The sequence below is a fragment of the Marmota flaviventris genome, chromosome 14 (assembly GCF_047511675.1).
Source record: "Marmota flaviventris isolate mMarFla1 chromosome 14, mMarFla1.hap1, whole genome shotgun sequence".
In the NCBI taxonomy this organism is placed as follows: Eukaryota; Metazoa; Chordata; class Mammalia; order Rodentia; family Sciuridae; genus Marmota; species Marmota flaviventris.
In genome coordinates, this window is record NC_092511.1 from 76,244,931 (window position 1) to 76,270,393 (window position 25,463).

At 38.2% G+C, this 25,463-nt stretch overlaps 1 protein-coding gene across 6 annotated transcripts; it reads right to left on the bottom strand.

Annotated features, from left to right (window-relative positions):
* Positions 1-537: 537 nt before the first annotated feature.
* Positions 538-24,982, bottom strand: LOC114103237 (uncharacterized). Of its 6 annotated transcripts, XR_011704401.1 has the most exons (5): positions 24,436-24,982; positions 23,913-24,037; positions 22,101-22,239; positions 7,093-7,219; positions 538-3,302 (listed from the first exon to the last, which is right to left on the bottom strand). XR_011704401.1 is itself a non-coding variant. In XM_034637350.2 (4 exons), the coding sequence occupies exons 1-4, from the start codon at positions 24,716-24,718 to the stop codon at positions 3,106-3,108; spliced, it is 732 nt and encodes a 243-aa protein (XP_034493241.2). In that variant the 5' UTR covers positions 24,719-24,982; the 3' UTR covers positions 538-3,105. The 6 variants fall into 6 exon arrangements, 3 of the variants coding, with proteins under 3 accessions (XP_034493241.2, XP_071457885.1, XP_071457884.1); XR_011704403.1 differs by lacking the exon at positions 23,913-24,037; XM_034637350.2 differs by lacking the exon at positions 22,101-22,239.
* Positions 24,983-25,463: the final 481 nt, after the last annotated feature.

Here is a 25,463-nt window from a genome sequence, read left to right on the forward strand (position 1 = left end):
AAATTATAGAGTAGAGTGAAAAGTAGCCAAAGTCAGATTATATATAAAATTATATAAATTATGTGGGAGGTTAAAATGCTCTATGAGTATGGCTTTTTTCCCCCACACTCATTATTGGGCACTTGTTTCTGGTTATAGTTCCATTCTGGTTGTTTCAAGGCTAAATAAATACTTGTTACTGGGCAAAAGTATTTCCCTAAATTTTTTAATGTGAGTCTAGACTCCTTGGGGGTTATTCCTGAGGTCTTCATGAGGAAATCTTTGGCTTCTTCAGTATTTTAGTTGTTTTCTACCACACATGCCAGGAGCCAGGATGGGTCAGTGTCCAGGTGATCACATGACTTCCTGGGCAACCATTGGGATCTCTCCCTCCAATGGCCCTTCTTTCCACAAAATTTGCACTGGTGGCCCCTGGTTTCTGGGGTATTAAAAGACCCTGTGTTGGGAAATTGTGTTGCTCTCCAAAATTACAGGGCCCTTAGGAGTTCTCTCATTGTATAAGGTACAAAAAAATTGGGAGGTACCAGGAATTGAATCCAGGGGTGCTTAAACACTGGGCCACAATCCCCAGTGCTTTTTTATTTTTTATTTTGAGATAGGGTCTCATTAAATTTCTTGGGGCCTTGCTAAGTTGCTGAGGCTGGCTTTGAACTTGGGATCTTCTTGCCTCAGCCTCCTCAGTTGCTGGAAAAAAAGGTGTCCACTACTGGGACCAGAATGTGTAGGGTAAATTTGAGAGTAGTAATTCAAGATAGAGAAATCTGGGGCTTATTTTCATGTTCTTATATCTTACCTATAACTGCCTTAAGATCACCATAATTACAAACAGAAAAAAATAAATAAAGATCTGATTTATGCGAATACTATTCTCCAAATGAGCTGATGTTTCTAAAAAGATTAATGGAGATATTTTAGTATGTTTTTACTATCTGTTGCATGGAACCTTTAGTAAACAGGAACACAGTAATATCTCTGACTTATTACCATGATTCAACACCTAACATGTTAAACATTAAAAATTTTTACTTTTATTTAGTGGGAAAATTTATACACAATGTGAATAAACTATTTTATAATCCACTGTAAAGACTTGAAATTGTAGATTAACAACTCTGAGGAACAAGCCTTCTTCTGCTAAAAAATCTAAGTTAAATTGTTTTCTCCAGTTTTTAAAAGTGAAAGTATTGAGATATCTTTGATTTATAATAAATTTTCATCCTTCCAGAGACAAGGTTTCTAAACTATTTTATACTACTTGTGAGAATTTCTTTATTTCTCCCACATCACCTAGGGTTGTTTAACAAATTTTAGGCAAAGGCAATCCCTCATTTCCCTCTCATGGTACATCAAGAGAAGTTTTGCTATATTTCTTATATTTTATATTTCTAAAGGTGTTTTCTTTATTGTAGATATTTTGCTGTTTTTTAACGCACATATTTCAGGCAAATATCTTTCCCCATCCCCTATAGGTATCAGGTTTCTAACGTTAAGAAAAATTTGAAATTTGAGTAAAGCCTTGGGCACAGTATTTACACTATTTTGGATTGTATGTACTATGACTTCTCCAGTGATAAGCCATGTTTGTGCTATTGCTAAAAGTTATGCAACAGTTTTTACACTTGAATTACCCCTCCCTGTTATGATTAGTCTGGTGAAGAGTAAACCATTTTTTTTTCATTAAAACCTTTCCCACATTCTTCACATTGAATCTCTCCATTATGAATTCTCTGGTGCTGGGTAAGGCTTGATTTATACCTAAAAGCTTTCTCACATTTAGTGCATTTGTAGGGCTTCTCTCCTGTATGAATTCTCTGGTGTTGAGTAAGGCCTACTTTTTGAGTAAATCATTTGCCACATTGTTCACATTTATAGGGCTTCTCTCCAGTATGAATTCTCTGGTGCTGAGCAAGGCCTGCTCTTTGAGTATATTCTTTCCCACATTCTTTACATTTGTAGGGCTTCTCTCCTGTATGAGTTCTCTGGTGTTGAGTAAGGCATGATCTTCGATTAAAAGCTTTGCCACATTCTTCACATTTGTATGACTTCTCTATAGTATGAATTACCTCATGTTTGGTAAGGCATACATTATTTTTAAAAGCTTTCCCACATTTATTACATTTGTAGGGCTTGTCTACAGTATGAATACTCTGGTGTCGAGTAAGACATGATCTTTTATTAAAAGCTTTGCCATATACTTCACATTTATAGGACTTCTCTTCTGTATGACTCTTTTGGTGTTGACTAAGGGTTGAAAATTCCTTAAATGTTTTTTCACATTCTTTATATTTGTAGGTTTCCTCACTGCTATGCAATACCAGGTGTTTAAAAAAGAACTTGCCACATTCTTCACAATTGTAGGGTTTCTCTACACTATGAATTCTGGGGTGCATAATAGAGAGTGATCCTTGATTAAAAGTTTTGCCACACTCTTTAAATTTGTAGTGTTGACCACTGCTATGGTACCTGTGGTCTTTAGAAAGTGGTGTGGAACTTCCTGCTTGAACATATTCCTTAAATATGTGGGGCTCCCTTTCAGGATGAGTTCCACTGTATTGAGGAATGCTTGCAGTTGGATAAGAAGCTCTCTCCCATTCCTCATATTTGCAAGGCATCTCTTGGCTCTGAGTACTTTGATGGTGCTTTGAGCAATAAGGAGGGACTTTCTTACATCTGTCATCTTTGTGAATGTTCTGGGCACAATTACCACACTGATGTTCCCTTTGATTGCAATGAAAGCTAAATTTGTTATGTGTTTTGCTAGATTCATGCTTTTTTTCTCCAATGTAAGGGCACTGGTAATTGCTTAGCATAGAGACCTGACTGAAGGTGTTGCTTGTTTCATCACATGTATTGCACACTTTCCAGAAATCTATATCTGAATTTTGATTAAGCAGTAGGGAGTACATAGGGGCCTTCCCACAATCATTAAAAGTGTATCTTTGAGCACAAGAATAAATCTTTTGTTCATTGCAGAATGATGGACAGAGTGTAGAGAAATTTTCAAAATCAACACTTTCAGAAACTTGTCCTTCAGTTATAAATTGAATACTTTTCTGAGCTATTAAATCTTCTTGAGGACTGTCGATATTATTAAGGACATTTTTATTAAAAAACTGTTGCTATTAATGTGTCTTCTTTATAATATGATTTCTGATCTTCATTGTTACCTACACTATTCTGTATTTTATTTTGTTGTAAATAGTCAAGGTAACAATTTTTATATCTTCTCTTTATCACTTTTATAAATAAATGTTCTCTGTTCGGTTCTGGTAAAATATCCTGGGTATGATGAGAGGTCATGGCTGGAAAAAATTGAGTATAACAATTATTTTACATATTATACTTATAATACACTTTACAAATCTAACATACAATTATAGCAGTCAGAACTTCAATAGTGTGGCATCAAAGACCATCATTTCTTCATAAATATATGAACTAAATAACAATGGACAGACAAATGTACTTTGTAAGAATTACCCAAATCATCTGAGAATTCAGTGTGCAAGAGAAGTACATCATTAAGAAGAGTAATATAGCAGAGAAAAGGAAAATGTGTTACTTTTATTCACTACAGGCCTTTTTCCTCAAGAATTCTACAATTAGGAAAAATCTACCAACTTCTTTCTTTTCTCTCAAAAGGAAAAGGGAAATGTAAACATGAACATTTTTGGCTTTCTTGGCGACTGCCTGAAAAGCACTTTCTGTCTACCATGAGAAACCTGGATATAACAAATGTTGGATGACAATAACACAGATATTCAATAGGGGCAAAGAGTATATGGTCTCTAAGGAGAAATATGAAAAAAAATATTTTTATTGGTAAGCACACATTACACACAAACACACACACACAGGCACAGCCTATGTCAGTATTACCTAGATAAACTCAACACATGGAGTTCAAGACAAATAACTTGGTTTTTAATTTTATAACTTTGGTTATTTACTGATTCAAATCATTAACAAATTAAATTTGTTAAATTCATGTATTTACCAAGTATTTAATGGTATTTTAAAATAGAATATATGGTGAAATGACTAATTCTAGCTAAGGAACATTTTATCTAATCATCATTTTAGTGTTTAGAAATCATTGTATTCATTCGATTAGCATTTGCCAAAAATACAGTACATTTGCCAGTGTGGTGGTACAAGCCTTGATTCTGCACAGCTCAGGAGTCTGAGGCAGGAGGATCCCAAGTTCAAATTCAGCCTCAGCAAACTAGTGTGACTGTAAATAACTTAGCAAGACCCTGTATCAAAATAAAAAATAGTAAAAGAGCTTGGGATGTGGCTCAGTATTTAAGTGTCACACCGTGGGCTCAAAACTTCTTATGTCCTTTAAGATAATGTATTGGGCTGGATGTCGCTCAAGCCGTAATGCGCTTGCCTGGCATGCGCGGGGTGCTGGGTTCAATCCTCAGCACCACATAAAATAAAATAAAGATGTTGTGTCCACCGAAAACTGAAAAATAAATATTAAAAAATATTCTCTCTCTCTCTCTCCCTCCCCCCACCTCTCCTCCTCTCTCTTTAAAAAAATAATAAAATAAAATAAATATATAGCAGTCTTTCATCAACACTCCGAACATGCAGGAGTTGGTAACCATTTCACTCTCTGCACTTGTGAGTTCCACATGTGAGTCAGATGAGGTTGCAAATTATTTTCTGTGGCTGCCTTATTTCATGCAATGCAAAGTCCTGCATATTCATCCCTTGTCACTTTAATTGAAAAGATATCTCTTTTCTATTGGTAATTGATTGTGGAAAAATACCATCTTTTTTACTCATCCAACTCCTGATGAGCACATAGGTGGAGTCTATGTCTTGACTACTGTGAACAACATTTGAACTGAAGCAGTAGTGGAGCTCTCTCTTCAACATGCTGATTTAATCTCCTCAGGATACCTATTTAGAACTTGTATTTCTGGATAACAGGGTCATTCCACTTTTAATTTTTTTATGTGTGGTGCTTAGGATTAAGCCCAAAGGTGAATAGCATCAAAGGGGTGATAAAACAAACTTCCCAATTGAGAATACTATAACCAGAGATACTATACTTCAACATGAATAAAAATAAAGATTTTAAATATGTATAAGTGCACCCAAACATTATAACTACTTGACCTCTTTTTCCAAAAATACTCAAGTGAATTATTCATATTGAAAAATGAAATAAATGTGCACAGCAACACAAGTCATATAAAATTTTAAAACTTTCATTGTAAGGAAAATTCATGTACCAATATAGAATTCAATTTTACTGGACCAATGGGTCATAGAACACTTTTTCTATAGAATTTAAAGTATAAAAACATAAAAATCATCATAATCCTCTAAATATGTATGGAATATAAAAATAAATGTGTCATCAATAACATAATTTTCAAAGGATACATAAATATAATAAATTTTGTTATGAATTGAAGTCAACTTGTTGCCAGTTAAAAACCTAGTGTAAGCTTAAAATGATTTTTATAAAATATCAAAGTAAAAGACAAAATACTCATAGAATAAAGGGAAGTGAAAGAGGAATCAATTAATATCATGATAACAATCTGTGAACCACAAGATAACCCAATTAAAAAAGAAGGAAAAGAGAATTAAAGGAAGCAGAGGAAACAAATAAAAAATTACAACTATATGCAGATTATCAGAGACTAAATCTAAAGATGCAATTTGAAGGCAAAAGTGTATAAGAATATTACACACAAAAGTGATCAGAGGCTGGTGTGAAAATGATTATTGTATGTGCAACATACTTTAAAATAAAAACTTATGAGATAGAAAGTATTTTATCTGTAATTTTATTGGCAAAAGAAAAAAATTAAAAATTAAATAAAGATAGAAGTAAATATAATTGTACTGACAATGGAAACAAAAATCAGACATAATTTAATTTCATCTTACACTGCCCTAATTTGTGAAATATTGGAAATGACCATCGAATTATAAAGTGTAGGTAAAAAAATAGAAACATTAGATGATGGGAGGAAACCTACAGTACAACTCAAAATCTACTGTATAATATGAAATACAGAAAAGGAAAAAATAAAAAGAAAATTTAACTAACAAAATTCAGAATAACCATTGATTGATTATTGTGCAAACCCTTTTATATAACTGTAGTTATCACCTATGACCATATAAGCAAAATGAGCAGTCATTCACTAATGACAGAAAAGTTCCACAGAATATTCATTATAAGTATTCATAATGAGCTCTGATAAGGAAATTTCAATTAATAAAAACATAAGGATAAAAGAGAAACTACTTTCTGATACTACTATATTATAATAAATTCATCTATAGGTCTCCAGAAATGTGCACAGATTTCTGAGAGACATGTCAAATCATGAAAATGCCATCAGATCATGCTGACCTCACAAGCAAAGGGGAGTGCTTGGGATGTTGATTTGACTCAACACAGACATCCATGGAGGAGAAGGAGGACTAAAGAAGAGGAAACCATGCTCAATATAGGACAGTAGATGTCCTTCTAGGACATCTAGGAAATAAACCTAAGCTCCTGCAAGACCATTTCTGTGGCATAATAACTTCTCCACCAACATTTGAATTTGGCTTCCTCCTTGCCTTTGGACCTCTCAATTGTGTCCTCTGTTTCATGAATTTCTGCCCACTTGGGTACGTAGCTCAGGGCTCTCTTCTTTGCACCAGGGGAGGGTGTCCAAATACAGCTTAGAGGCGATATGTTCATCGGAAAATGAATTGACTATTTGTTGGGATTATCACTGAGAATATTGAAGCTTCTATTCTATCTATAAAGGGAAGAATTTGGATTTTGACATGTGGGTCACATCATTCTATATCACTGCATTACTATAAGTACCACGAATTTTAAGTGAAAAGTATACATCATTTCAGGAAAAAGAAAGATTAAGGACTGAAATAAATGGCATTAACATTTTCTTCTCTGTAACAAAAATTGCCCAATCCTTTTTCTTGAAAGCAAGAATCTGAAACTCATTCTTGAAGAGCAGAAGTACCCAAAAGATATTCTGCAAGGTAAGAAAATTATACAATTAGGAGTTCTGATTTATTTGGAATTCTGAAGGGAACTCTGCTCACCCAGGAAGACCAGGTTTCTGTAGGTCTCTAGCATCACTTCTTTGTATAAGTTCCTCTGAGCAGGCTCCAGGCATTCCCATTCCTCTTCAGAGAAATCAATGGTCACATCGGTGAATGCCAACAGTTCCTGAAATAGGAATAGATAAATAAAGAGCACATTGACCATTTGATCATTCACAGAGCTTGAAAGTTGGCTGAAGATGAAATGAGAGTTAGTAGACTTGGCTCTTAACTGGTGAGTGTTGTTTATTATTCAAGAAAATACTTCATAATAGTGATTTTCTCTATTATAAAACTCTGAGAAAAGAGTGTCACAAATCCACAAAAAAGTTTTTATACTCTAATTTTACAAAATAAAATGAAAAATTAAGGCACCAACAGAGCATATTCATTTTAATTGTGAATTTATATATCATATGATAAATTGTCTATTTCTCACAGAAGAAAATTATGGTGAGAAGAAGGATGATTTTAAGTGCACAACCATTATATAAAATGAGGTTAATGTCTGTGAACTGCAGGTAGAATAAAATGAAAGCCTACAGGACTGTGGTCTATTTCAGGAGCTCCAGTAATAGAGCCGATGTCTGTATGAAAAAAAAGGCAGCAGAGATTGCATTCCCCAAAGCAAGCCACAAAAATAAAAATTACTAAGAAAAAGAGTTTCTGTATCAAATATGATGGTTTATGTAGATTATTTAGAAAATCCTACCAAAACACTTCAAGACAAAGAAATATAACATTATAGGGAAAATGTGGCAGACAGCATTTAAACCAAGGAAACAAAGTTAAAAGAGTTGAAGAACAAATAGAACAAATTGGTACAAAGTGTCAGTGAATATAAAAGGACACATCATCACTGCTGTGATGTCTGTGGCCAAATCAAAACTAAATGACATAATAAGTATTTCAGCAGACTTTCCATGGCATTGTAGAGATTGAGTCTCTTCTAATCATTCTGTTCTTTTAGGACTTACTTTGTTCTTAGGGGAAATGAATGTGCATTTTATTAAGTTTTCTGTATTTATAGATAGTGGAGCATCCAGATGGAATGAAAACAAAGCAGGGTTCACTTCTTCTAATGACCCAGAAACATCCCCAATGGGAATCTAGGATACCAAGACAATCCGATGTCCATTTATCAAAAAGAAAACCTTTTGAATTCCGCAGGTCACATATGCCTGGCCTGGCTTTGATGAAAGTAAAAGAACAGAGGGCTCCTGATATAGGGGGGATATGTGTACCATATATGTTTTAAACAGAGTTCAAGTTGACTGTTTTGATAAGAAAGTGAAGCAAAGTGGATTTAAAACATATTAAACACAATACTGAAACAGTGCAGAAGTAACAGTCTGCATGTTCCATAGTAGTTTGGGAGGAAAATTCAGTGCTGCCCCTGACCTGGGAAACTCCTGGAAAACAACTACATCTTCCTCCTACTTCTCTAGGCTTCCTTCTTAGGAATGATAACCTACCATTCAAATCCATATCTGGAAAATATGGGACTTATTAAAAAAATGGGTCCCAAGGATCTTCCTTTGTAAGTTCAAGATTACCTTAACTACTAATCACTGAGCTCAGACCTCTCTGCTTTCCAAATTTATTTATTTAGTTTTAGATGAGAAAGAACCACTACCTAAAAGGTAAAAGTATTCATACTCAGAGGGATTTTGTTTTCTGGTTAGGATTGAATTCAGGGACTGTTTACAGATTTACCACTAGCAACATCTTTAGTTCTTTTTACTTTTTGAAACTTGGTGTCCCTAAGCTTCCAAGACTGATCTAAAATGTGCAATCCTCCTCCATTAGTGTCCTGAGTAACTGGCATCTCAGCCATGCATCACCCACTATGCTTGGCCAAATTCCAGTCCATGGGAGGCAACAAAAGTGTAAAGAACTTACATTTGTCCCTGAAATGGAAAAGCACCCATCTTTTTCAGAAAGTAAATGTAATATTTGGTTACTATCCAAATGATAACCATTTACTAAACAGAAATCATGTGAATAATTCTAGGATTTGCCAAATCTTATCTCACATGATTCAATATTAATCTCTAATATTCAGATGATAAGATCTATGACAAGTTGATTATCACATGTCTTCATGGATGAGGAGGTGATAGCTTGGTCTATATAAAATTCACCTAGGCAGCTACCAATCAATTTTTAAAACCTACATTCATTTCTCTGCCACCATAATGGTAGATTTTTCCTATTCATTATTTCTTGTAAAATTTCCAAAGCTAAGCCCTGAAATTCCACTTGAAATCACTTTCCAAAACACAGAGCACATGGGAATCCCATGAAGAACCCTCTGTAGAAGAATAAGTGCAAATAAAACATTTAAATAAAGTAACATATGTCTGATTTTTTCCTAAAATTCAACTTTATCCTGTAGTATTGGATACATATGTTTAATTTGAAGACTGATAGTAAAATACATCTTACAATTAGGGAAAAGTTGAAGCTGAAGTAAGTAAAGACATCTTTTGAAGGTGACAAGCCTGGGAAGAACCGTACTGACTGAAATATGGACAGGTCAGACCCAAGGTAAAAGTCAAGGCATCCTGACACTTTGGACATTCTTCATCCCCATTCTTACTCACTGAAGTACATTGTGGTTTCCTGTACACCCAGAGGGTGTGCGTTTTTTAGAATACTCTCCTGGAAATCAAAACTCAGAGAAATGTAGAGAGTAGAACCAAAATTCTTTATTACCCCCACAACATAATTTATAGGCCATCCAAATATCTATATAGTGGAGGTTAAAGGAAAAATATTCATATTACAAGGCGTTACAATGTAGATAAAATGATAAAAGAGGTTCCTCTAGGCCCCAGATAAATCAGTGTTCCCCCAAGTCTCCACCTCAATCTGTTTTCTAGAAATAGATGATCAGGAGGCTGATGGTCAACAGACAATCTAAGAGAAATACCCCCATGGGTACCAAGTGTCATCCCAGACAGTTCTGAAATCCAGCACCAGGGAAAGAATAGGACACTGGATAAGGACATGCCACCTAGTAAAGTTTCTGTTGTACTGAGCTTTCCACTTGTGACATAAATATCTAAAAGTCACAACTTAGGAGTGGAAACATTTATTTCAGTCACAGTTTCAGAGCACTCAGTCCATGGTAGTCTCACTCCAAGACAGAAACATCATGGAAGAAGAACATGGAGAAAAGCTGTTCAGCTCATGGCAGCCAGGCAGCAGAGAAGAAGGAAGGTGCTGGGAGAAGATGATTCTGTTCAGAGTTACCCCAATGATCTATGTCCTCCAACTAGTTCTCTTCCCAATAGTCCAGTCAGTTGTTAGTGGACTGGCCCAAAGAAGAAGTCAGAGCCCTTATGGTCTACAAGCCCATCTCTCCACCTTGCTGCAACTGGGGACCATGTTTCAACACATGAAATTTTGGAGACATTCCACTTATAAACCAGAATACTTGTCAAAGATATGGTGATAAGATGAGTGTGCCTAGGGAAGAAAAAAGAAGGCACAAAGATTTTCAAAAGCAGATCTGGTGATTATTCTTTGCTCTCAAACCATGTGAAACATTTACCTCCTAAAAACATACATTTTCAAAAACCATCATCCATTACTTAGGGGTAAATGACAATTAAGATACAGCATTAGCTTCAAATATTGCATGGGTAAAAATTGTTAATAATCCTGTGATCTGCAAATGAAAAAAATTGATATTTTGGAATCTGTTGAGGAAACTCAAAAATAAAGAATTTTTTGTCAGCCCTGTGGGCAGCTATCTAAGTTTTGAGATCCTACCTCTCATATTGTGGGAGAATCAGAGAAAATAAATAACCCTGGGGAGAAAGGTAAAGCTGATTTCTGGTGCCAACAAAGCACCTCCTACACAAAGACCACATCCACCAAGTTGGCTTCTCCCAATGTGATGCTCTGTATACTCTGACAAACTGTGAAGACACAGAGATGTCAAAAGATGGCTCTTTGTAATGACAGATGCCCACAGTTTTCAGCTGCTGGCTGTTCTCCCACCCTATGGTCCAGAGGGGTCAAAGGGCTATAATTCCACAGTAATAAACTTAGATCAGCTGAATCTGGCTCTACTTTTAGGCAGGATATTTTCCCTCCACAGATGATTCTCTCTTTTACAAAAAAAAAACCCTGCAGATTCTACATTTTCTGGCATTTTAGATATTCTAGCACTATTTTTAGATTTATTGTATAATTGGGCCTCACAAGCAGAGGCCATTCCAGAGCTCTAGAGGCATTACACAATTTGATGAAACTATGGAAAGACACCCCTTCCTCTCTTACTGCAGGCCTGATTGGAGAGTTTCCTCCCAGAATCCATGAATGGGGAGAGGCCCAACACAGGCACAGAGTGCCAGGAGGTGCAATCCAAACCCTGGCTGAATGATGTCAGAGTGACACACTCTTGGCCGCAGCTTTTCTCAGCAAGTTGCTTGCTCAGAAAGAACTTTTGCATCTTGGCACAGCTTCACTCTAGGCTTCAGGAGATACCAGAACTGTCCCCTCCTTCTTTACTGGGCTACTCCTGTATCTTTCTTCTACACAGGAAGTCACAAGTGTGCATGTGTAGTATGACAACTCAGTTGATGCAGCAAGCCAGCTCTGGCCTCAGCACAGGAGAAGAGCAAAAGCCAAGCCTGGCTACACCAGCAAGGAGGGAGCTAGGTGAGGCTAGTGTCTGCATGACCAAGGCTTCTGACACTTTCTCTCTCAGTCTATTTCATCACAGCAAAAATAAATAAATGAATAAACAAACAAATAAATAAATAGTAAGTAACCCCCCCAAATACAATTATTAAACACATATAAAATTGTTGTCATACAGCATTAATATTTTTAAAAAATGAGTTCAAAGCAAGAAAACACATATTTTAGCTAGCTCATGTAAGGAGTGTGCATGACCCACATTTCAAGAAGCCAACCTGTTTAGAGGAATAAACCTGTATGCAGAGGATAAACCTGTTTGCAGAATTCAGAAGCTCTGGAGACAGATGGATGGATGACATGTATCTCCAGAATGATTCAGTCTCTGGAGGAGAGGTTTGGAAATCCAAGGATTTAACTCTGGGAGCTCAACACCTTCTCCTGTCCTCCAAAAAATTTATATACGAAAATCAAGCAAGTTCAAAGAACAGATTGATAAATTCAACTCAATTAAAATGTAGAGAAGTTCATGAAAATGTAGTATGAAGTGAAAGGAACCCTGCTCCCTGAGAAATTATCTGTATGAAAGAAATATAAATAAAAATGCATTGTCAGTAAAATATGTAAAACAGGAAGAATTAATAATTAAATGTAATAAAATGATGGAAATTGTGTTTAAATTAAAAACTACATGAGAAAAATGCTGAATGTCAGATTATGAATAAAGGTAATGTAAAATGACATCAAAATAAGTAAGGGTAAGTGTTCATGAGGAACAAACACACATGAATGAATACCCAGATGATTGGCACATTTCACTGATAGTTACTAGTAAATCTGAATTTATGCATAATATACAACCCATTGTATTTCCCAATGAGTAAAATATTCATGAAACATTAATATTTGGGGAAAAATTAAGAAAAAGACATTGTCAACATCATCACAACACAAACTTGAAACAATTCCAGATCCACAGGCAGTGCAAGGAGTAAATTAATTAAGTAGAACAGAGCTCCAGACAGCAGCACAGCAGCATGTGTTTAAGAGAGCCAACAAAGAAGTGGTTAAAAAAGAAAAGAAAAGAAAGAAAGTCTTAACATAATCCCAATGGAATAGCAATGAGAAAATTAAGTTATACAAAGCTCAAAACTACTACAATCAAGCAAAAAAAAAAAAGAAAGAAAGAAAGAAAAAAGAAAAGAAATGATTCTAAGAAATACATGGTAAAATTATGAGCAGTGACTAAGTAGTCACAGGACTGTCATTATCTCTGTGCAGAAGGAAGAGGAGGTCCGTGAGACACACCAGAAATGCCAAAACCCTTATGTTTATCTAATGAGGACTCCAGGTGTGTTTGGATTCTCATTTTTGAAACACAGCATTGCTTTATGGAAAGAATCTTGGTTTCTTCAGAGCATTTCACCTAATTCACTCCTATTTTTAAACCATAATTAAAACTCTTAAACTCATATCAAAAAATAAAAATTTCAAGTACATGGATAAACTAGAATTGTATGACTAAGATTTTATGAAAGAGACAACAGGGAAACAAATCAGGTCAGTAGCCTGTTGTACTCACTGTTCAAAAGGGAACTCAAACATTAGAATAAATGCATCCCCACAGTTAGGGAGCACTCACTGTAAAGTTGCAGCCCTACAGGGGTCATTCCTAAGGAGTGAGTGAGGACATCCTGAGCAGCTAAGGAGAAGTTTCTCTGAGGTCAATGCACCCTTTTCAGAGTGTGGAAATGCTCCTTCTTCTAGGGTTATGATTCTCACCAGTGAACAACACATAGCTAGAGTTAGTTTAAAGTCCTGACATTTAATGTCTGTTTTCTGAAACCACTTCTATCAAAAAAGAGTGTGAATTTCCACAACATCAATCAATGTCCTAACAACTGATTATCCAATAATTCAATTTTGACCCTTGGTAGAGATCCCACAAGTTTAGGGATCAACCCTGCAGTAGTTTGCCTAACTGGGATTCCAGTTACCAACCTTATGATATCATCTATCCTCTTATCTACTTCCCATAAGTTGGGGGACCCTACAACTACCTAACATGTTGAATAATTTGATATAACTATTGACTCAGAATAAAGGAAAACATTTAACTTTGTGTACCATCTTTTCATAACTTGAGAAATTAACACAGAAAAGATGCACGGAGCATGAAATGTGGCAGTATATGCAGCAGGTTTGAAATCCTAGGGAACTGTCAACTGAATACATTGATCCATCCATCCTTGGTGTTCTTCCAGCATCATATTAGAGACTTCCCCTTCCTAAGTTGGGCATGGTGGTGCACAGTTGTAATCGAAGTAAGTTGGGAGGCTGAGACAGAAGGATCAAGAATTCAAATCCAGGCTCAGCAACTTAGAGAGGCCCTAAACAGCTTGGTGGAACCCTGTCTCTAAGTAAAATATAAAAAAGGGCCAAGGACATGACTCAGTGGTTAAGTGCCCTGGATTCAATCCCTGGTACCCAAATTAAAAAAAAATAAGTAAAAAGAGTCTCCCTACTGATTATAACTTTGATGATCCTCTCTATGTTAACTATAACCATCCAAACACTCACAAACAAATAATTAAACAGTTTGTTTTAGTGGGCAGAACAAAATATTTGTTAACTTAAAACTGGCTTATGGGCTGGAGTTGTGGCTGGGGTTGTACCTTGCATGTGCGGGACTCTGGGTTCAATCCTCAGCACCACAAAAAAATAAATAAGTGAAATAAAGGTGTTGTGTCCAACTACAACTAAAAAATAAATATTAAAAAAAAACTGGCTTAAATTTCCATCCTGCCTCTAGCCCCATTGATACCGACTCACCTCATCCTCAGCTAAGACACACTCTTTTCCTGTCCCCTCCTAAGTACCTGCTGGCTTCATGGAAAAGCATTCTTTGATCTTATTTCTGAATTTATGTTGTTGCTGTTGTTGTTACTGGGAATTGAACCCAGGGGCAAGTTACTACTGAGCTTTGTCCTCAACCCTTTGTATTGTTTTGACCTTTCATGGTTTCATGAAGTCCTCCAGGCTGACCTTGAACTTTTGAGTTTCTGGCCTGCATGTCTGTGTCCCTGAGATTCCTGGCATCCACTTTGATGCCCAGATTGATCTAAACTTTCTGTTCTTCATCAACCCCACCCATTCCTACCTGCCAGGTGTCCTCTAGAAATGTGTCAGGGTCCACTTCATGCTTTGTACATAACCCTTGCTCCTCTTCCACTGAGACTTATTTTAAAACTGACTTGACTTTTTCTTCTACTTTTTCCTCTGTTTCCTAACCATGGGGAAAACTAGATTAACCTACTTCCTGTCTTAAGTCAGAACTTAAGCCAGGTTATATGTCCTTCAGCTCATGCACCACAGGAACCAAGAAATCTGGACTTTAGAGCTGATGCAAGAAGTTCTAAGAAATAGCTCTCTCAAGGCTACAAGGGAATTATGAATCTGACAGGGCACAACTGGTGGGTAATATATATTTTTTATTTTTTATTGATTTTATTTTTTAAATACATGACAGCACAGTGAATTACAATTCTTAATACACATATAGAGAACAAATTTTCATATCTCTGTTCTGGTGGGTAATATTTGAATCACTGCTTAAAATAACCTCTGTTCACTGGCAATTAGAATATCACATCCTTTGGGACAGGAGTCCCCCTATTATTATTATTTTTTTTTTTTTTGTAGCATAGCAATGACACTTTTATTTTTTCCTCAAATCCTTTTTCTCCGTATTGGAAAAGGACTAGGTAGGGACAAGGACTAAGATTTTGCTATCATATTTGGTCACCATGAAGAAAACTGAGTGCCCCTCCAGCCTTCTCAGGCAAGCCTGGCACTTAGAGCAACCCCACTTCTACACCAAGGATGCAAGGTGCTGATTAGTCCATTGACAGCTGAGTCTGGAGAATTAGGAGACAAATGCATTTGCCTCAGGTTGTCCTGGATGAGGGGTAACTGTAAGTAAAGGAAAGGTCTGATGGGTCTTTCCAGGAGCTGCCAAGGATCCTTGTCTTCTCTTCATGAATGGTGTGTGTTACTCCGCCATGGGCCTACTCTGGGAAAAGAAAACTTAATGCAGTGAAGTCATGCCAATGTGGACAACTGGTAATCTCCTCAGGAGGCACACTACGACCCTGGATTCTACACATCAGGTTCTCTACAGGGAAATATCTGATCCCTCTGTGGACATCTATGGCATAATTGGTGTCAAAGTTGTGGTAAAATAGCATTAGGGGACCTAGGACATATTTCCCCAGCTGGTCTGTTTTCACGGGTCCCTTCTGTAGACCAGAGAGTGGGAGAAAATCTTTACTACAAGGACATCAGATAAAGCACTAATTTCCAGGATATTAAAAGAACTCAAAAACTTAATACCAAACTATCTATCTATCTATCTATTGATCTATCTATCTATATCCCAATCAATAAATTGGTTAAGGATCTAAACAGACCACTTCTCAGAAGAATATATATATAATTTATCAACAAATCAATTTTAAAACTGTTCAACTTCTCTGGTAATTAGAGAAATGCAAATCAAAACTACTATAAGATTTTATCTCACTCCTCCAGTCACAATGGCAATTATCACAATACAAGAAATAATAAATGTCAGTGAGGATGTGAGGAAAAGGGTACACTCATACATTTCTGGTGGCACTGCAAATTGTGCACCCGGTATGGAAAGTAGTCTGGAGATTCCTTAGAAAACTTGGAATGGAACCACCATTTGACCCACTCCTGGCTACCCATTCCTTGCTCTATACCCAAAGGACTTAAAACAGCATACTATATTGATGCAGCCACATCACTGTTCATAGCAGCTCAATTCACATTAGCTAAACTGTGGAACCAACCTAGATGCCTTTCAGTAGATGAATGGATAAAGAATCTGTGGTATTATATACACAGTGGAATATTACTCAGCATTAAGAGATAAAATTATGGCATTCACAGGTAAATGGATGGAGTTGGAGAATATCATGCTAAGAGAAGTAAGCCAATCCCCAAAAAAGCAAAGACCAAATGTTCTTTTTGATAAGTGGATGCTGATCTATAATAGGAGTATATGGGGGGAAAGAATGGAGAAACTTTTATTGGGCAAAGGGGATGGAGGGGAGGGGAGGTGGCATGGGGGGCAGGAAAGATGGTGGAATGAGATGGACATCATTATGTACATGTATGACTGCACATATGGCGTGACTGTACATCATGTACAACCATAGAAATGAAAAGTTGTGCTCCATTTATGTACAATGAATTAAGATGTATTCTGTTGTGATGTATAACTAATTAGAACAAAATTTTTAAAAGACCTTATATGAACAAGAAAGAAGGTACAGCCTTTGGAGTTCTCCCATGGACACTGCAGATAGATCAATCAGTAGCCTATCGGTGAAAAAAAACTTGACCACACAGTAAAAAAAGTGTCCTCTGCCTTTATGGCATGACGGCCACTTGTGATTTACTACAGGAGGTTGAGAAACCCACTCTAGGACAGCCCACTACTTTATGTGTTCCTCATGGAGTCCACCGCGCTATTTACACTCATATCTTCTATAATCCTACAATGAAACCTCAGGGACCCTGTTCTTCAAACTCAGGGAGCTCAGCATGGATTTTGAGTCCTCTTCCTCACACTTTGAAATACCTAGTCTCCCCTCATCACAGCCCTTGATCCCATGTCTCTGTGTTCACACCAGCCTTCTCAACTCCACCCCCCAGGTGCTGGCACTCCCCCTCCCTCTGCCACAGTTACACCTTCCTGCCTGCTGCATCTGAGCCTCCAACTGGTCCCCAGATCCCCCTCCCCCTCCTTGCAGTCTGCCAGCCTCTCCTAGCAGCCACAGTCTCACATCCTGCCCAGCCTCTCCTTCATCCTAGGATTCACCTCACATGCCCTCCTATCAGAGAGCACCTGGCTGGGCTGGGGTCAGCGCTGGAGCCCAGCCCACTGTTGCCCCCTTCTCCTCCCCTTTTTCTATGATTGAGTAAAGAGGGAGTCACACTTCTCTTTTACCGTTTGCTTGCTTTGCCTTTAACTAACACTTCTCTAGAACTACGTGGAAAACAGTACTAACTACTGGGGAGAATGGAGGGTGGTAAGAGAAAGAGGGCAAGGAGGGGTGTTGGGGATCATCAATGCTCTGTGTCTTGATGTAGAGACAGAAAGTGCTCCCTCTATGGTAATTCAAGGATCTTTATCATTTTGATGTTTGCCCTGTTCTTGCTCAATAAGATCAAATTTACTACATAAAATTTGGGGGGGGGATGTAAATGAGCATAGAGGACATTTTGTAGTAATGGATATGATAAGTTTGTTGACTGCAGTCCTGGTTTCATGGGTGTGTACATATGTCCAAACATAAAAGCATAAACCTTTGATATATATAGGTTAACAGATGTCCATCAAACCTCCATAAGGCTGTAATAAAGTGGGATACATCTAAAACAGATGTTAAAAAGGAAACATACAGTCTTTAACCAGTAAACTATAAAAGGACAAAGAATTTATTAGCAAGTAATCAGGCTCAGTAATTTGGAAAAAGCAAATTTTGTGAAAATAACAGTAAAGAAAATCCTAAGCAAAAGAGCAAAATTTGAAAATAAACATAACACAGAGTATTACTAATGTCAAATGTTGTTGCTTTAAAAAACAAATGAAATTGAAAGAACTCTGATAAATTCGACAAGTAAAAATTATGTTAATTATATATAATTGTACATATGCAACGATGTTTCTATTAATGTTGGGGAAATATTCTGGAAGATGTAAGATAATTCTATCATCATAGCAGTAATGACAAGCCCTAGATGGTATGAATTACTATGTGCATAGGCTATATGCTACAGCTATTGTACCTGAAGTCTATCCCTAACCCAAAAACCAGTAGTCCACACGTGTGTGTTACAACGTTATACTGTTCAGCATAGACCACGTAATGAAAGGAATAATTAGGCTGTGGAATTGAAACAAAACCCTTCATATATCTCTTGATATTAGACAATGATAAATGATAGAGATTACAGTTCAGGAAAGAAAAAAAATGACATTCTCCCGCCCCCCCCCCAAAAAAAAATGATGCAGGAATAATTGGACAACTGTGTGAAAATAAAAATGCTATTGTACCCTTCATTCATACCACATAAAAACTCATTTCAGATGCAATAAGTTCTGAAATAAAAAGAAAATATAAAGCATTGGAAAGTTGATGTAAGAAAGGGTGGGCTAGGGTGCAGGTGGTGCACACTTGCAATATCAGGTGCTCTGGAGACCAAGGCAGGAGGATCACAATTGTGAGGCCAGCCCCAGCAACTGAGCAACACCCTGAGGCAAAGTAAAATTTTTCAAAGGACTGAGGATGCAACTCAGTCATAGGATACCCTGGCTTCAATCCACAGTATCACAAAGAAGGGTAAAATATCAATAAAAATAAAAGAGAGTTATTTTTCTACAAAGTTACACAAAATAATATTTTTTCAATTTTATAAATTATACAATATTAATAAAAATTCTATTAATCAAATGATACCAATAAAGGGTGCAGAGAGATGAAGTCACAGAGTAAAAGAAACTCATTTCCTCACATATAATCAAATACACAATGAAAGGTTCAGAGAGCGACCCCAAAAGAAAAGCAGGCAAGAAATTTGAAAAGTCATTGTTTACATGAAATATTTCAATAATCATAAAAGACTAAAACCTCTTTGGAAATTAGAGAAATGTAAAATAAAATCACATCATAAACACAAAACTAAATAGTATTGAAGAACATATGGAGTAAATGAATGTTCATGAAGTGAAGGTGGAGTTTAAGTTGTCATTATCTATCTGTGGAAACTATTTTTGCTACTAAAGATACATGATATTCCCCCACCAGAAACAGAGGCTCCTAGAAATGGCAGCAGATGTGAACCCTAATGACATAGAAGGACACAGCTGTATTGCCCAAAGACCTGAGGCCCAGGGGTGTGCCTAAGGAGCCTGCACACTCAGGAAGAGGAACAACAAACTGTGGGAAATAATGGTTTCTAGGAGCCAGACACATTTATGTCATAGTACATACAATTATTGTAATAGTGTACAACATGTTGGTTTTCCATAAATGTCAAACAAATATTGCATATTTTTAAAAGAAATAGGGACAATTTATGAGAAAATAAAATACACAGAACATAAAAGACTCAATTACACACCCTATGTGTAGATGACAAATGTCTTCATTACCAAGGTGATCAGTTCCCCCAAGTTAATCTGGAATAACATCCCCTCCAAAAAAATTTTTTTTGAGAGAGAGAGAGAGAGAGAATTTTAAGATTTATTTTTTAGTTTTCGGCAGATACAACATCTTTGTGTGTGGTGCTGAGGATCGAACCCGGGCCGCATGCATGCCAGGTGAGAGCGCTACCACTTGAGCCACATCTCCAGCCCCTCCAATCAAAATTTTATCGTGCAAAAGCAGCAGGTATCATTTCCTGACACTAATGTATATGATTGAACTATTATTATAAAAATAAAGACCCAGGATTCACAATACAGAAAATTCCACATATATGTCAAACTATTTTCATGTATGTAAGAAATAAAAATAAATAAATAAACATATTTAATGTGATGAATGATACAATGCAACCTAAAGGTAGATGTTAGAACTGGAGGCACAGATCACTGGAAGAGTTGCGCAGCATGGGTATGGCTCTGAGGTTACAGCACAGTACTCCCCCAGAAGCAGAGGTTAAGGGGGTTGATATTCCAAATGGAACAGACTAGGGGGCTGATGACTTTCCCTTCATGATACATCCAACAAACATCTGCTCCTGTTTTGAGTCCCTCTTAAACAGACTCCTAAATGAGTTGAGAAACTTCTATACAATGGACAACTGAGAAAACACCTACCATCAAATGAGTAGGAAAAGTTGGGGTACACTTGGGCATTACTCATGCCTTGAGCAATGAGCCTATATAGTTGGGACAGGATACCCCAAATCCAGTATCACCTTGAGAAGATTTGGGTCATAAATATAGCATATTTAACTAAATTGCCTGTAGTTGGGCCTGAATTTATCTGGTGCACAGGGAGGAAGGGACTAGAAATACACCAGTATCAAGACCAGAGGACAAACTAGTGGTTTTCCATGGCTGTGCATAATTCCTGGGCTTCTTCCCTGGGACAAGGACAAAGGAAGAGTTGAATCTCAGGGTCTCAGTTTATCCCTAGAAGGGATTTTCCAGCAAACTCTGCAAATTGCTGTTGTTAACAGCTGAGCTTCTATGTGGCCAGCACCAGAGTTAACAGGGAAACACAGTCCACCACAGGAAGCCCAAGTGGGAGTACAGCACTTCCTGAGCCTCCCCTGCTCCCCAGCACCTTAGTAGGAACCTGGCCTGCCAATTCTTTCTCTAAGGAATTTGAGTATGCAAAATTTAAATGTCCCAACTTTAACTCATTCCACTCAACAGACTGCATCCCCAAACCCCAAACCCTAGGAGAAATGGCAATTGTGCATATGTGTATCTCCCCAGATCACAGAGGAGGAGCTTCACATTGGTGTGCAAGCACTTCTGTATGCTACAGTCCCCACAAGAAGTGAAGAAAAGAAGTTAAAAACCACAGATCCCAGTTTTGCTTGTGTGTTATGGTTGTTATTTTGTACCAGGGATTGAACCCTTGGGCATATTACAACTGCATCACATCCCTGGCCCTTTTATTACTCTTTTTTTTTTTTTTTTTTTTTTTTTGCGGGGGGAGGGGGGTGCAGAGTCATGTTTAGCAGCTTAGCGCCTTGCTAAGTGCTTGCTAAGTGGCTGAGTCTGGCTTTGAACTTGCAATCCTCCTGCTTTTGCCTCTCCAGATGATGGGATTACAGGCATGCACCTCCATGCCCACCTACAATCTCTGCTTATTCCCTTTATTTCTAGAAGAGGTTCACGGCTCCTTTTCCCAGTGGCTACTGGGCAGCTTGAATTCTAGCAAGCTTGCAACAGGAATTTAGTGCACCAGTCAAATTTAAGAACTCGTGCAGCCTAAGCAAATCTGAAAAGGTAATGAGGGCTCTGATCTTATGGAAATGGAAGAAAGAACCTCTTTTACATGGTTGGTAACATATAAATTTGGTACAGAATATTTTTTATAAATAGCATGAAAGTTGTTTCAAAACTAAATATAGAACTACTATATGATGCAGTGAAAATAATTCTGGGTATACAGCCAAAGGAACTGGAATCCCCCTGTTAATAAATGACTTCATACTTATCTTCACTTGGCAGTATACACAGTAGCCAAGATAAGGAAATAAGTGCTTTTTAGATAAAGGGTGCACCAGGAGATTCCTCTCACCTGCAGGACACTCAGCTACTCCTGAGAGACTACACCCCTAAATTCATCAGCTCTCTAACAGGATAAGACCCAGGTACTGATGTTCATGAGACACTCCAGGAGAATTTAGGCCAGCTGTGGGATCCCACATCAAGCAGTTCTGAAACACAGGACCAAGAAAATATCAGCGAGAGGGATGAGAACCCAGTGACAAAGTCTACATGGGGGAAAGTCATTTTGACACACACAAATTTACACCATGAGACTTTTTGTTTGTTTTGTTTTGGGTTTTTGGTTTGTTTGTTTGTTTGTTTGTTTTTGGTACCAGGGATTGAACTCATGGCCACTTAACTTCTGAGCCACATTCCCATCTTTTTTTTTTTTTTTTTTTTTTTTTTTTTTTTTTTTTTTTTAGACACAGGGTCTCACTGAGTTGCTTAGGGCCTTGCTAAGTTGCTGAGGTTGATGGATCTCAGGATGCTCCTGTCTCAGCCTCCTGAGCCACTGGGATTACAGACTGTTGTAACAGACTCAGGGCCACCAAGCCCAACACCACGTGAGTTTCATACAGATTCACATAAATGTTGTATCTCACATGGGAACATGTTTGTTAAGAGAAATGTGTAGGATTTATGAGAAACTAAAATATACCAAAGTCCATAAAAGACTCAATTACACACACCATGTACCAGTGACAAAAGTCATCATTACAACAATGACCATTTTCTCCACACTTATCTATATTATCCCATCAAAACTGCTCTGAACATATATGAATATATCACAGTAAATTTCACCATTATGTTTATCTATAAACCAGTAGTTTAAAACTATAAATAAACAGAAGGAAGACCAGGAGAGGATGGGGAATGAGGAGCTAGGAGGAGAGGGAAAGGGGAAGTACCACTAAAATGGAGCAAATTATACCCATGCTTCTATGATTATGTCAAATGAACCCCAACATTATGTATGAATATAATGCACTAATAAAAATATTCAGCATGCTTTATTTGTAATGGAATAAGGAACCAAAGAATAAGTTTCTAAAATTTATCCATAAGTTAAATATATGTTCATTTAGCCAAGAAACTTTTAAATTATTAAAGCAAAAGGAGTAGCTATCATTATGAGATAGTGTATATTATGAAACAATAATACTACCATAATGATCAAGGAATTACAACATTAAAAAATCCATAGAAGAATCCATATAATTGTATTCTTTTTTTCTTGCTGTACTGGGGTTTAAACCCAGGGCACTTAACTACAGAGCCACATCCCCAGCCTCTTTTATTTAGAAATAGGGTCTCACAGAGTTGCTTAGGGCCTCATTAAGTTTCTGAGGGTGGCTTTTAACTCCTGATCCTCCTGCCTTATCCTCCTGAGCCGCTGGGAGTATAGGTGTGCACCATGTGCCTGGCTGAAAATTATATTCTTAAATTCAATAGAACAGTCTTTGTAAATCCAAACATATCTAGGCCAGTCTCAGCAACTTTTCTCAAAATAAAAAATTCTGATGTCGCCCCCAAAGAACCACTATCAACAGTAAGCTTCTCTTCTTGTCAGCAAGATCGTTACAAAGAATGTCAGCAGGATTTTTTTTCCCCCAGAGCGCTCACTGTGGTTTGAACTTTCTCTTTCTTATAAAAGGCCAGTTTGGAGACAAATGTAACAAACTCTGTCTCAAGAGAGCTTGCTGTACATGTTATTATTTTTGTTTTCCTTGGTAAAATAATAACCTGTGAAACCTCTCTATATCCTAAAATTATGGGGGAAAAAAAGTAGCTGCCCTGTAACCACGCACTGACTATAAATCTCAGAGAAGTTCCCTACCAGGGTCCCCGCGTTGCTCCATCTGGACCGCTGCAACTTAAGTAAACCTGCTGCCCGCGAATTCCTCAGGTGCCGCCCCCTCCGCCCTACCTCAGAACCAGGGATGCAGCTCCTGGTAAAGCACCCTGCGGAAGGAAGGTTGGGGAGGAGGGAGAAAAAGCAAGAAAGCCAGCTAGCTTAGGAGGACGGCGGCAGTGAGGCCCAGAGCCACTGCTCCTCTCCTGCAGGAAAATCCCATGTGGAGAGACTTCTCTGACCGCCGCCCACCTGTCAATCACCATCCACCTGGGAAGACGGGGCTGCTGACTCTCTAGGGCTAGCTGAGCCGGTGCAGCAGGCTGGGCAGGAGCTCTGCTGCCGACACGCTCCCCACCTGGCTGGCCAGGGGCCTGAGGGGAAGCTGCCAGGAGGAGGGCTCAGGCCGCGGACCCCGGAGTCCCCAGCAGCTCCTGGCCCCACTGTAGCCAGTCCCGCGGTTCCAACGACCTCCCTCCCCGGGCTCAAGAGGCCCCGCCACACTCACCATTTCCTTGCGCTCGGGAGTCAGGCGGCCACCAGGGATCCCCAGCACCTGCAGGGCAAAGCCACCTGGGACCCCAGGGCTGGCGACAGAAGCCTAGAGCCGGATAGCGAGAAGGGCGGCTCAGAAGGAAAGGGCCGGGCCAGATCACAGAAGCCGCCCTTGTACTCGCTGGCTGAGTCGGGATTGGACGGTTCTCCCCAAGTGCTCTCCGCTGCACCGGCTGCAGACCCGCCCCGCAGGCTGAGCCCAGAGAGCCTTCTTTCTGAGTGACAGTAGACGACATCCAACCCAGGAATCAGTGAGGCCAGAATGACAGGTTCCTGGTGACAACTTTTTTTTTTTTTTTTCTTGTAGTTAAAGCAACGTCGGGACTTCTTAAATTGTCTTCCAGACAACTCACGTATTATCGAATCAAGCCTTGAAGCACACCTGCCACTCACTGACCGGGAACATAGTCTGCTCCGGATCCCCGAACAATTGCAAGGACAATTTCAAGGACGCTCCTTTTAAGCTTAAAAACCACGAGAGGGACGTTAGGGGGTTTGGCCAAAGCAAGCAAGCCAAGTTACAGAAGCGGTAGATTGCAGTCAGGCGGCGGGAAGGTTAGCCAATTACAATTAGCCCAGGCACCCCAGTTACGGAAACAAAGCCCCCTTAGTTCCATGTTCTTGAGGGTCTCTACAAGAAAAGGAAAAACAACTTGCCCCTATGTGGCACGGCTGTTTTACAAAATGGAGTTATTAAACAAAATGGAATTACTTTGGCTTGAGATCACACTCTTGAGGACTGCGAATTGGACAAGAGGGCCTCAGGCTACAACTAATCAAGGCAAAATTTCCTCTTAGAAGAGTGATCTAGCACCGCCAGGGAACATGTGCGATGAACCTCGCATACAAGGTGACTTCAACTTATGAATTATATGTCTGCATAGTATTCACGAGTGGAAATAATAAAATGACAATTACTGTGCAATTTCATTTAACTTTCCTGCTCTCTTGTCGTGTGAGTCTGCAGATTGGCCTGGAAAG

Coding starts and splice junctions, on each gene's coding strand:
- LOC114103237 (XM_034637350.2), bottom strand. CDS start 24,718: ATGTCGTCTACTGTCACTCAGAAAGAAGGCTCTCTGGGCTCAGCCTGC. Junction 7,220..23,912: donor GGAGCAACGCGGGGACCCTG/GTAGGGAACTTC, acceptor TTCCTATTTCAG/GAACTGTTGGCATTCACCGA. Junction 3,303..7,092: donor CAGAAACCTGGTCTTCCTGG/GTGAGCAGAGTT, acceptor AATTTTTTCCAG/CCATGACCTCTCATCATACC.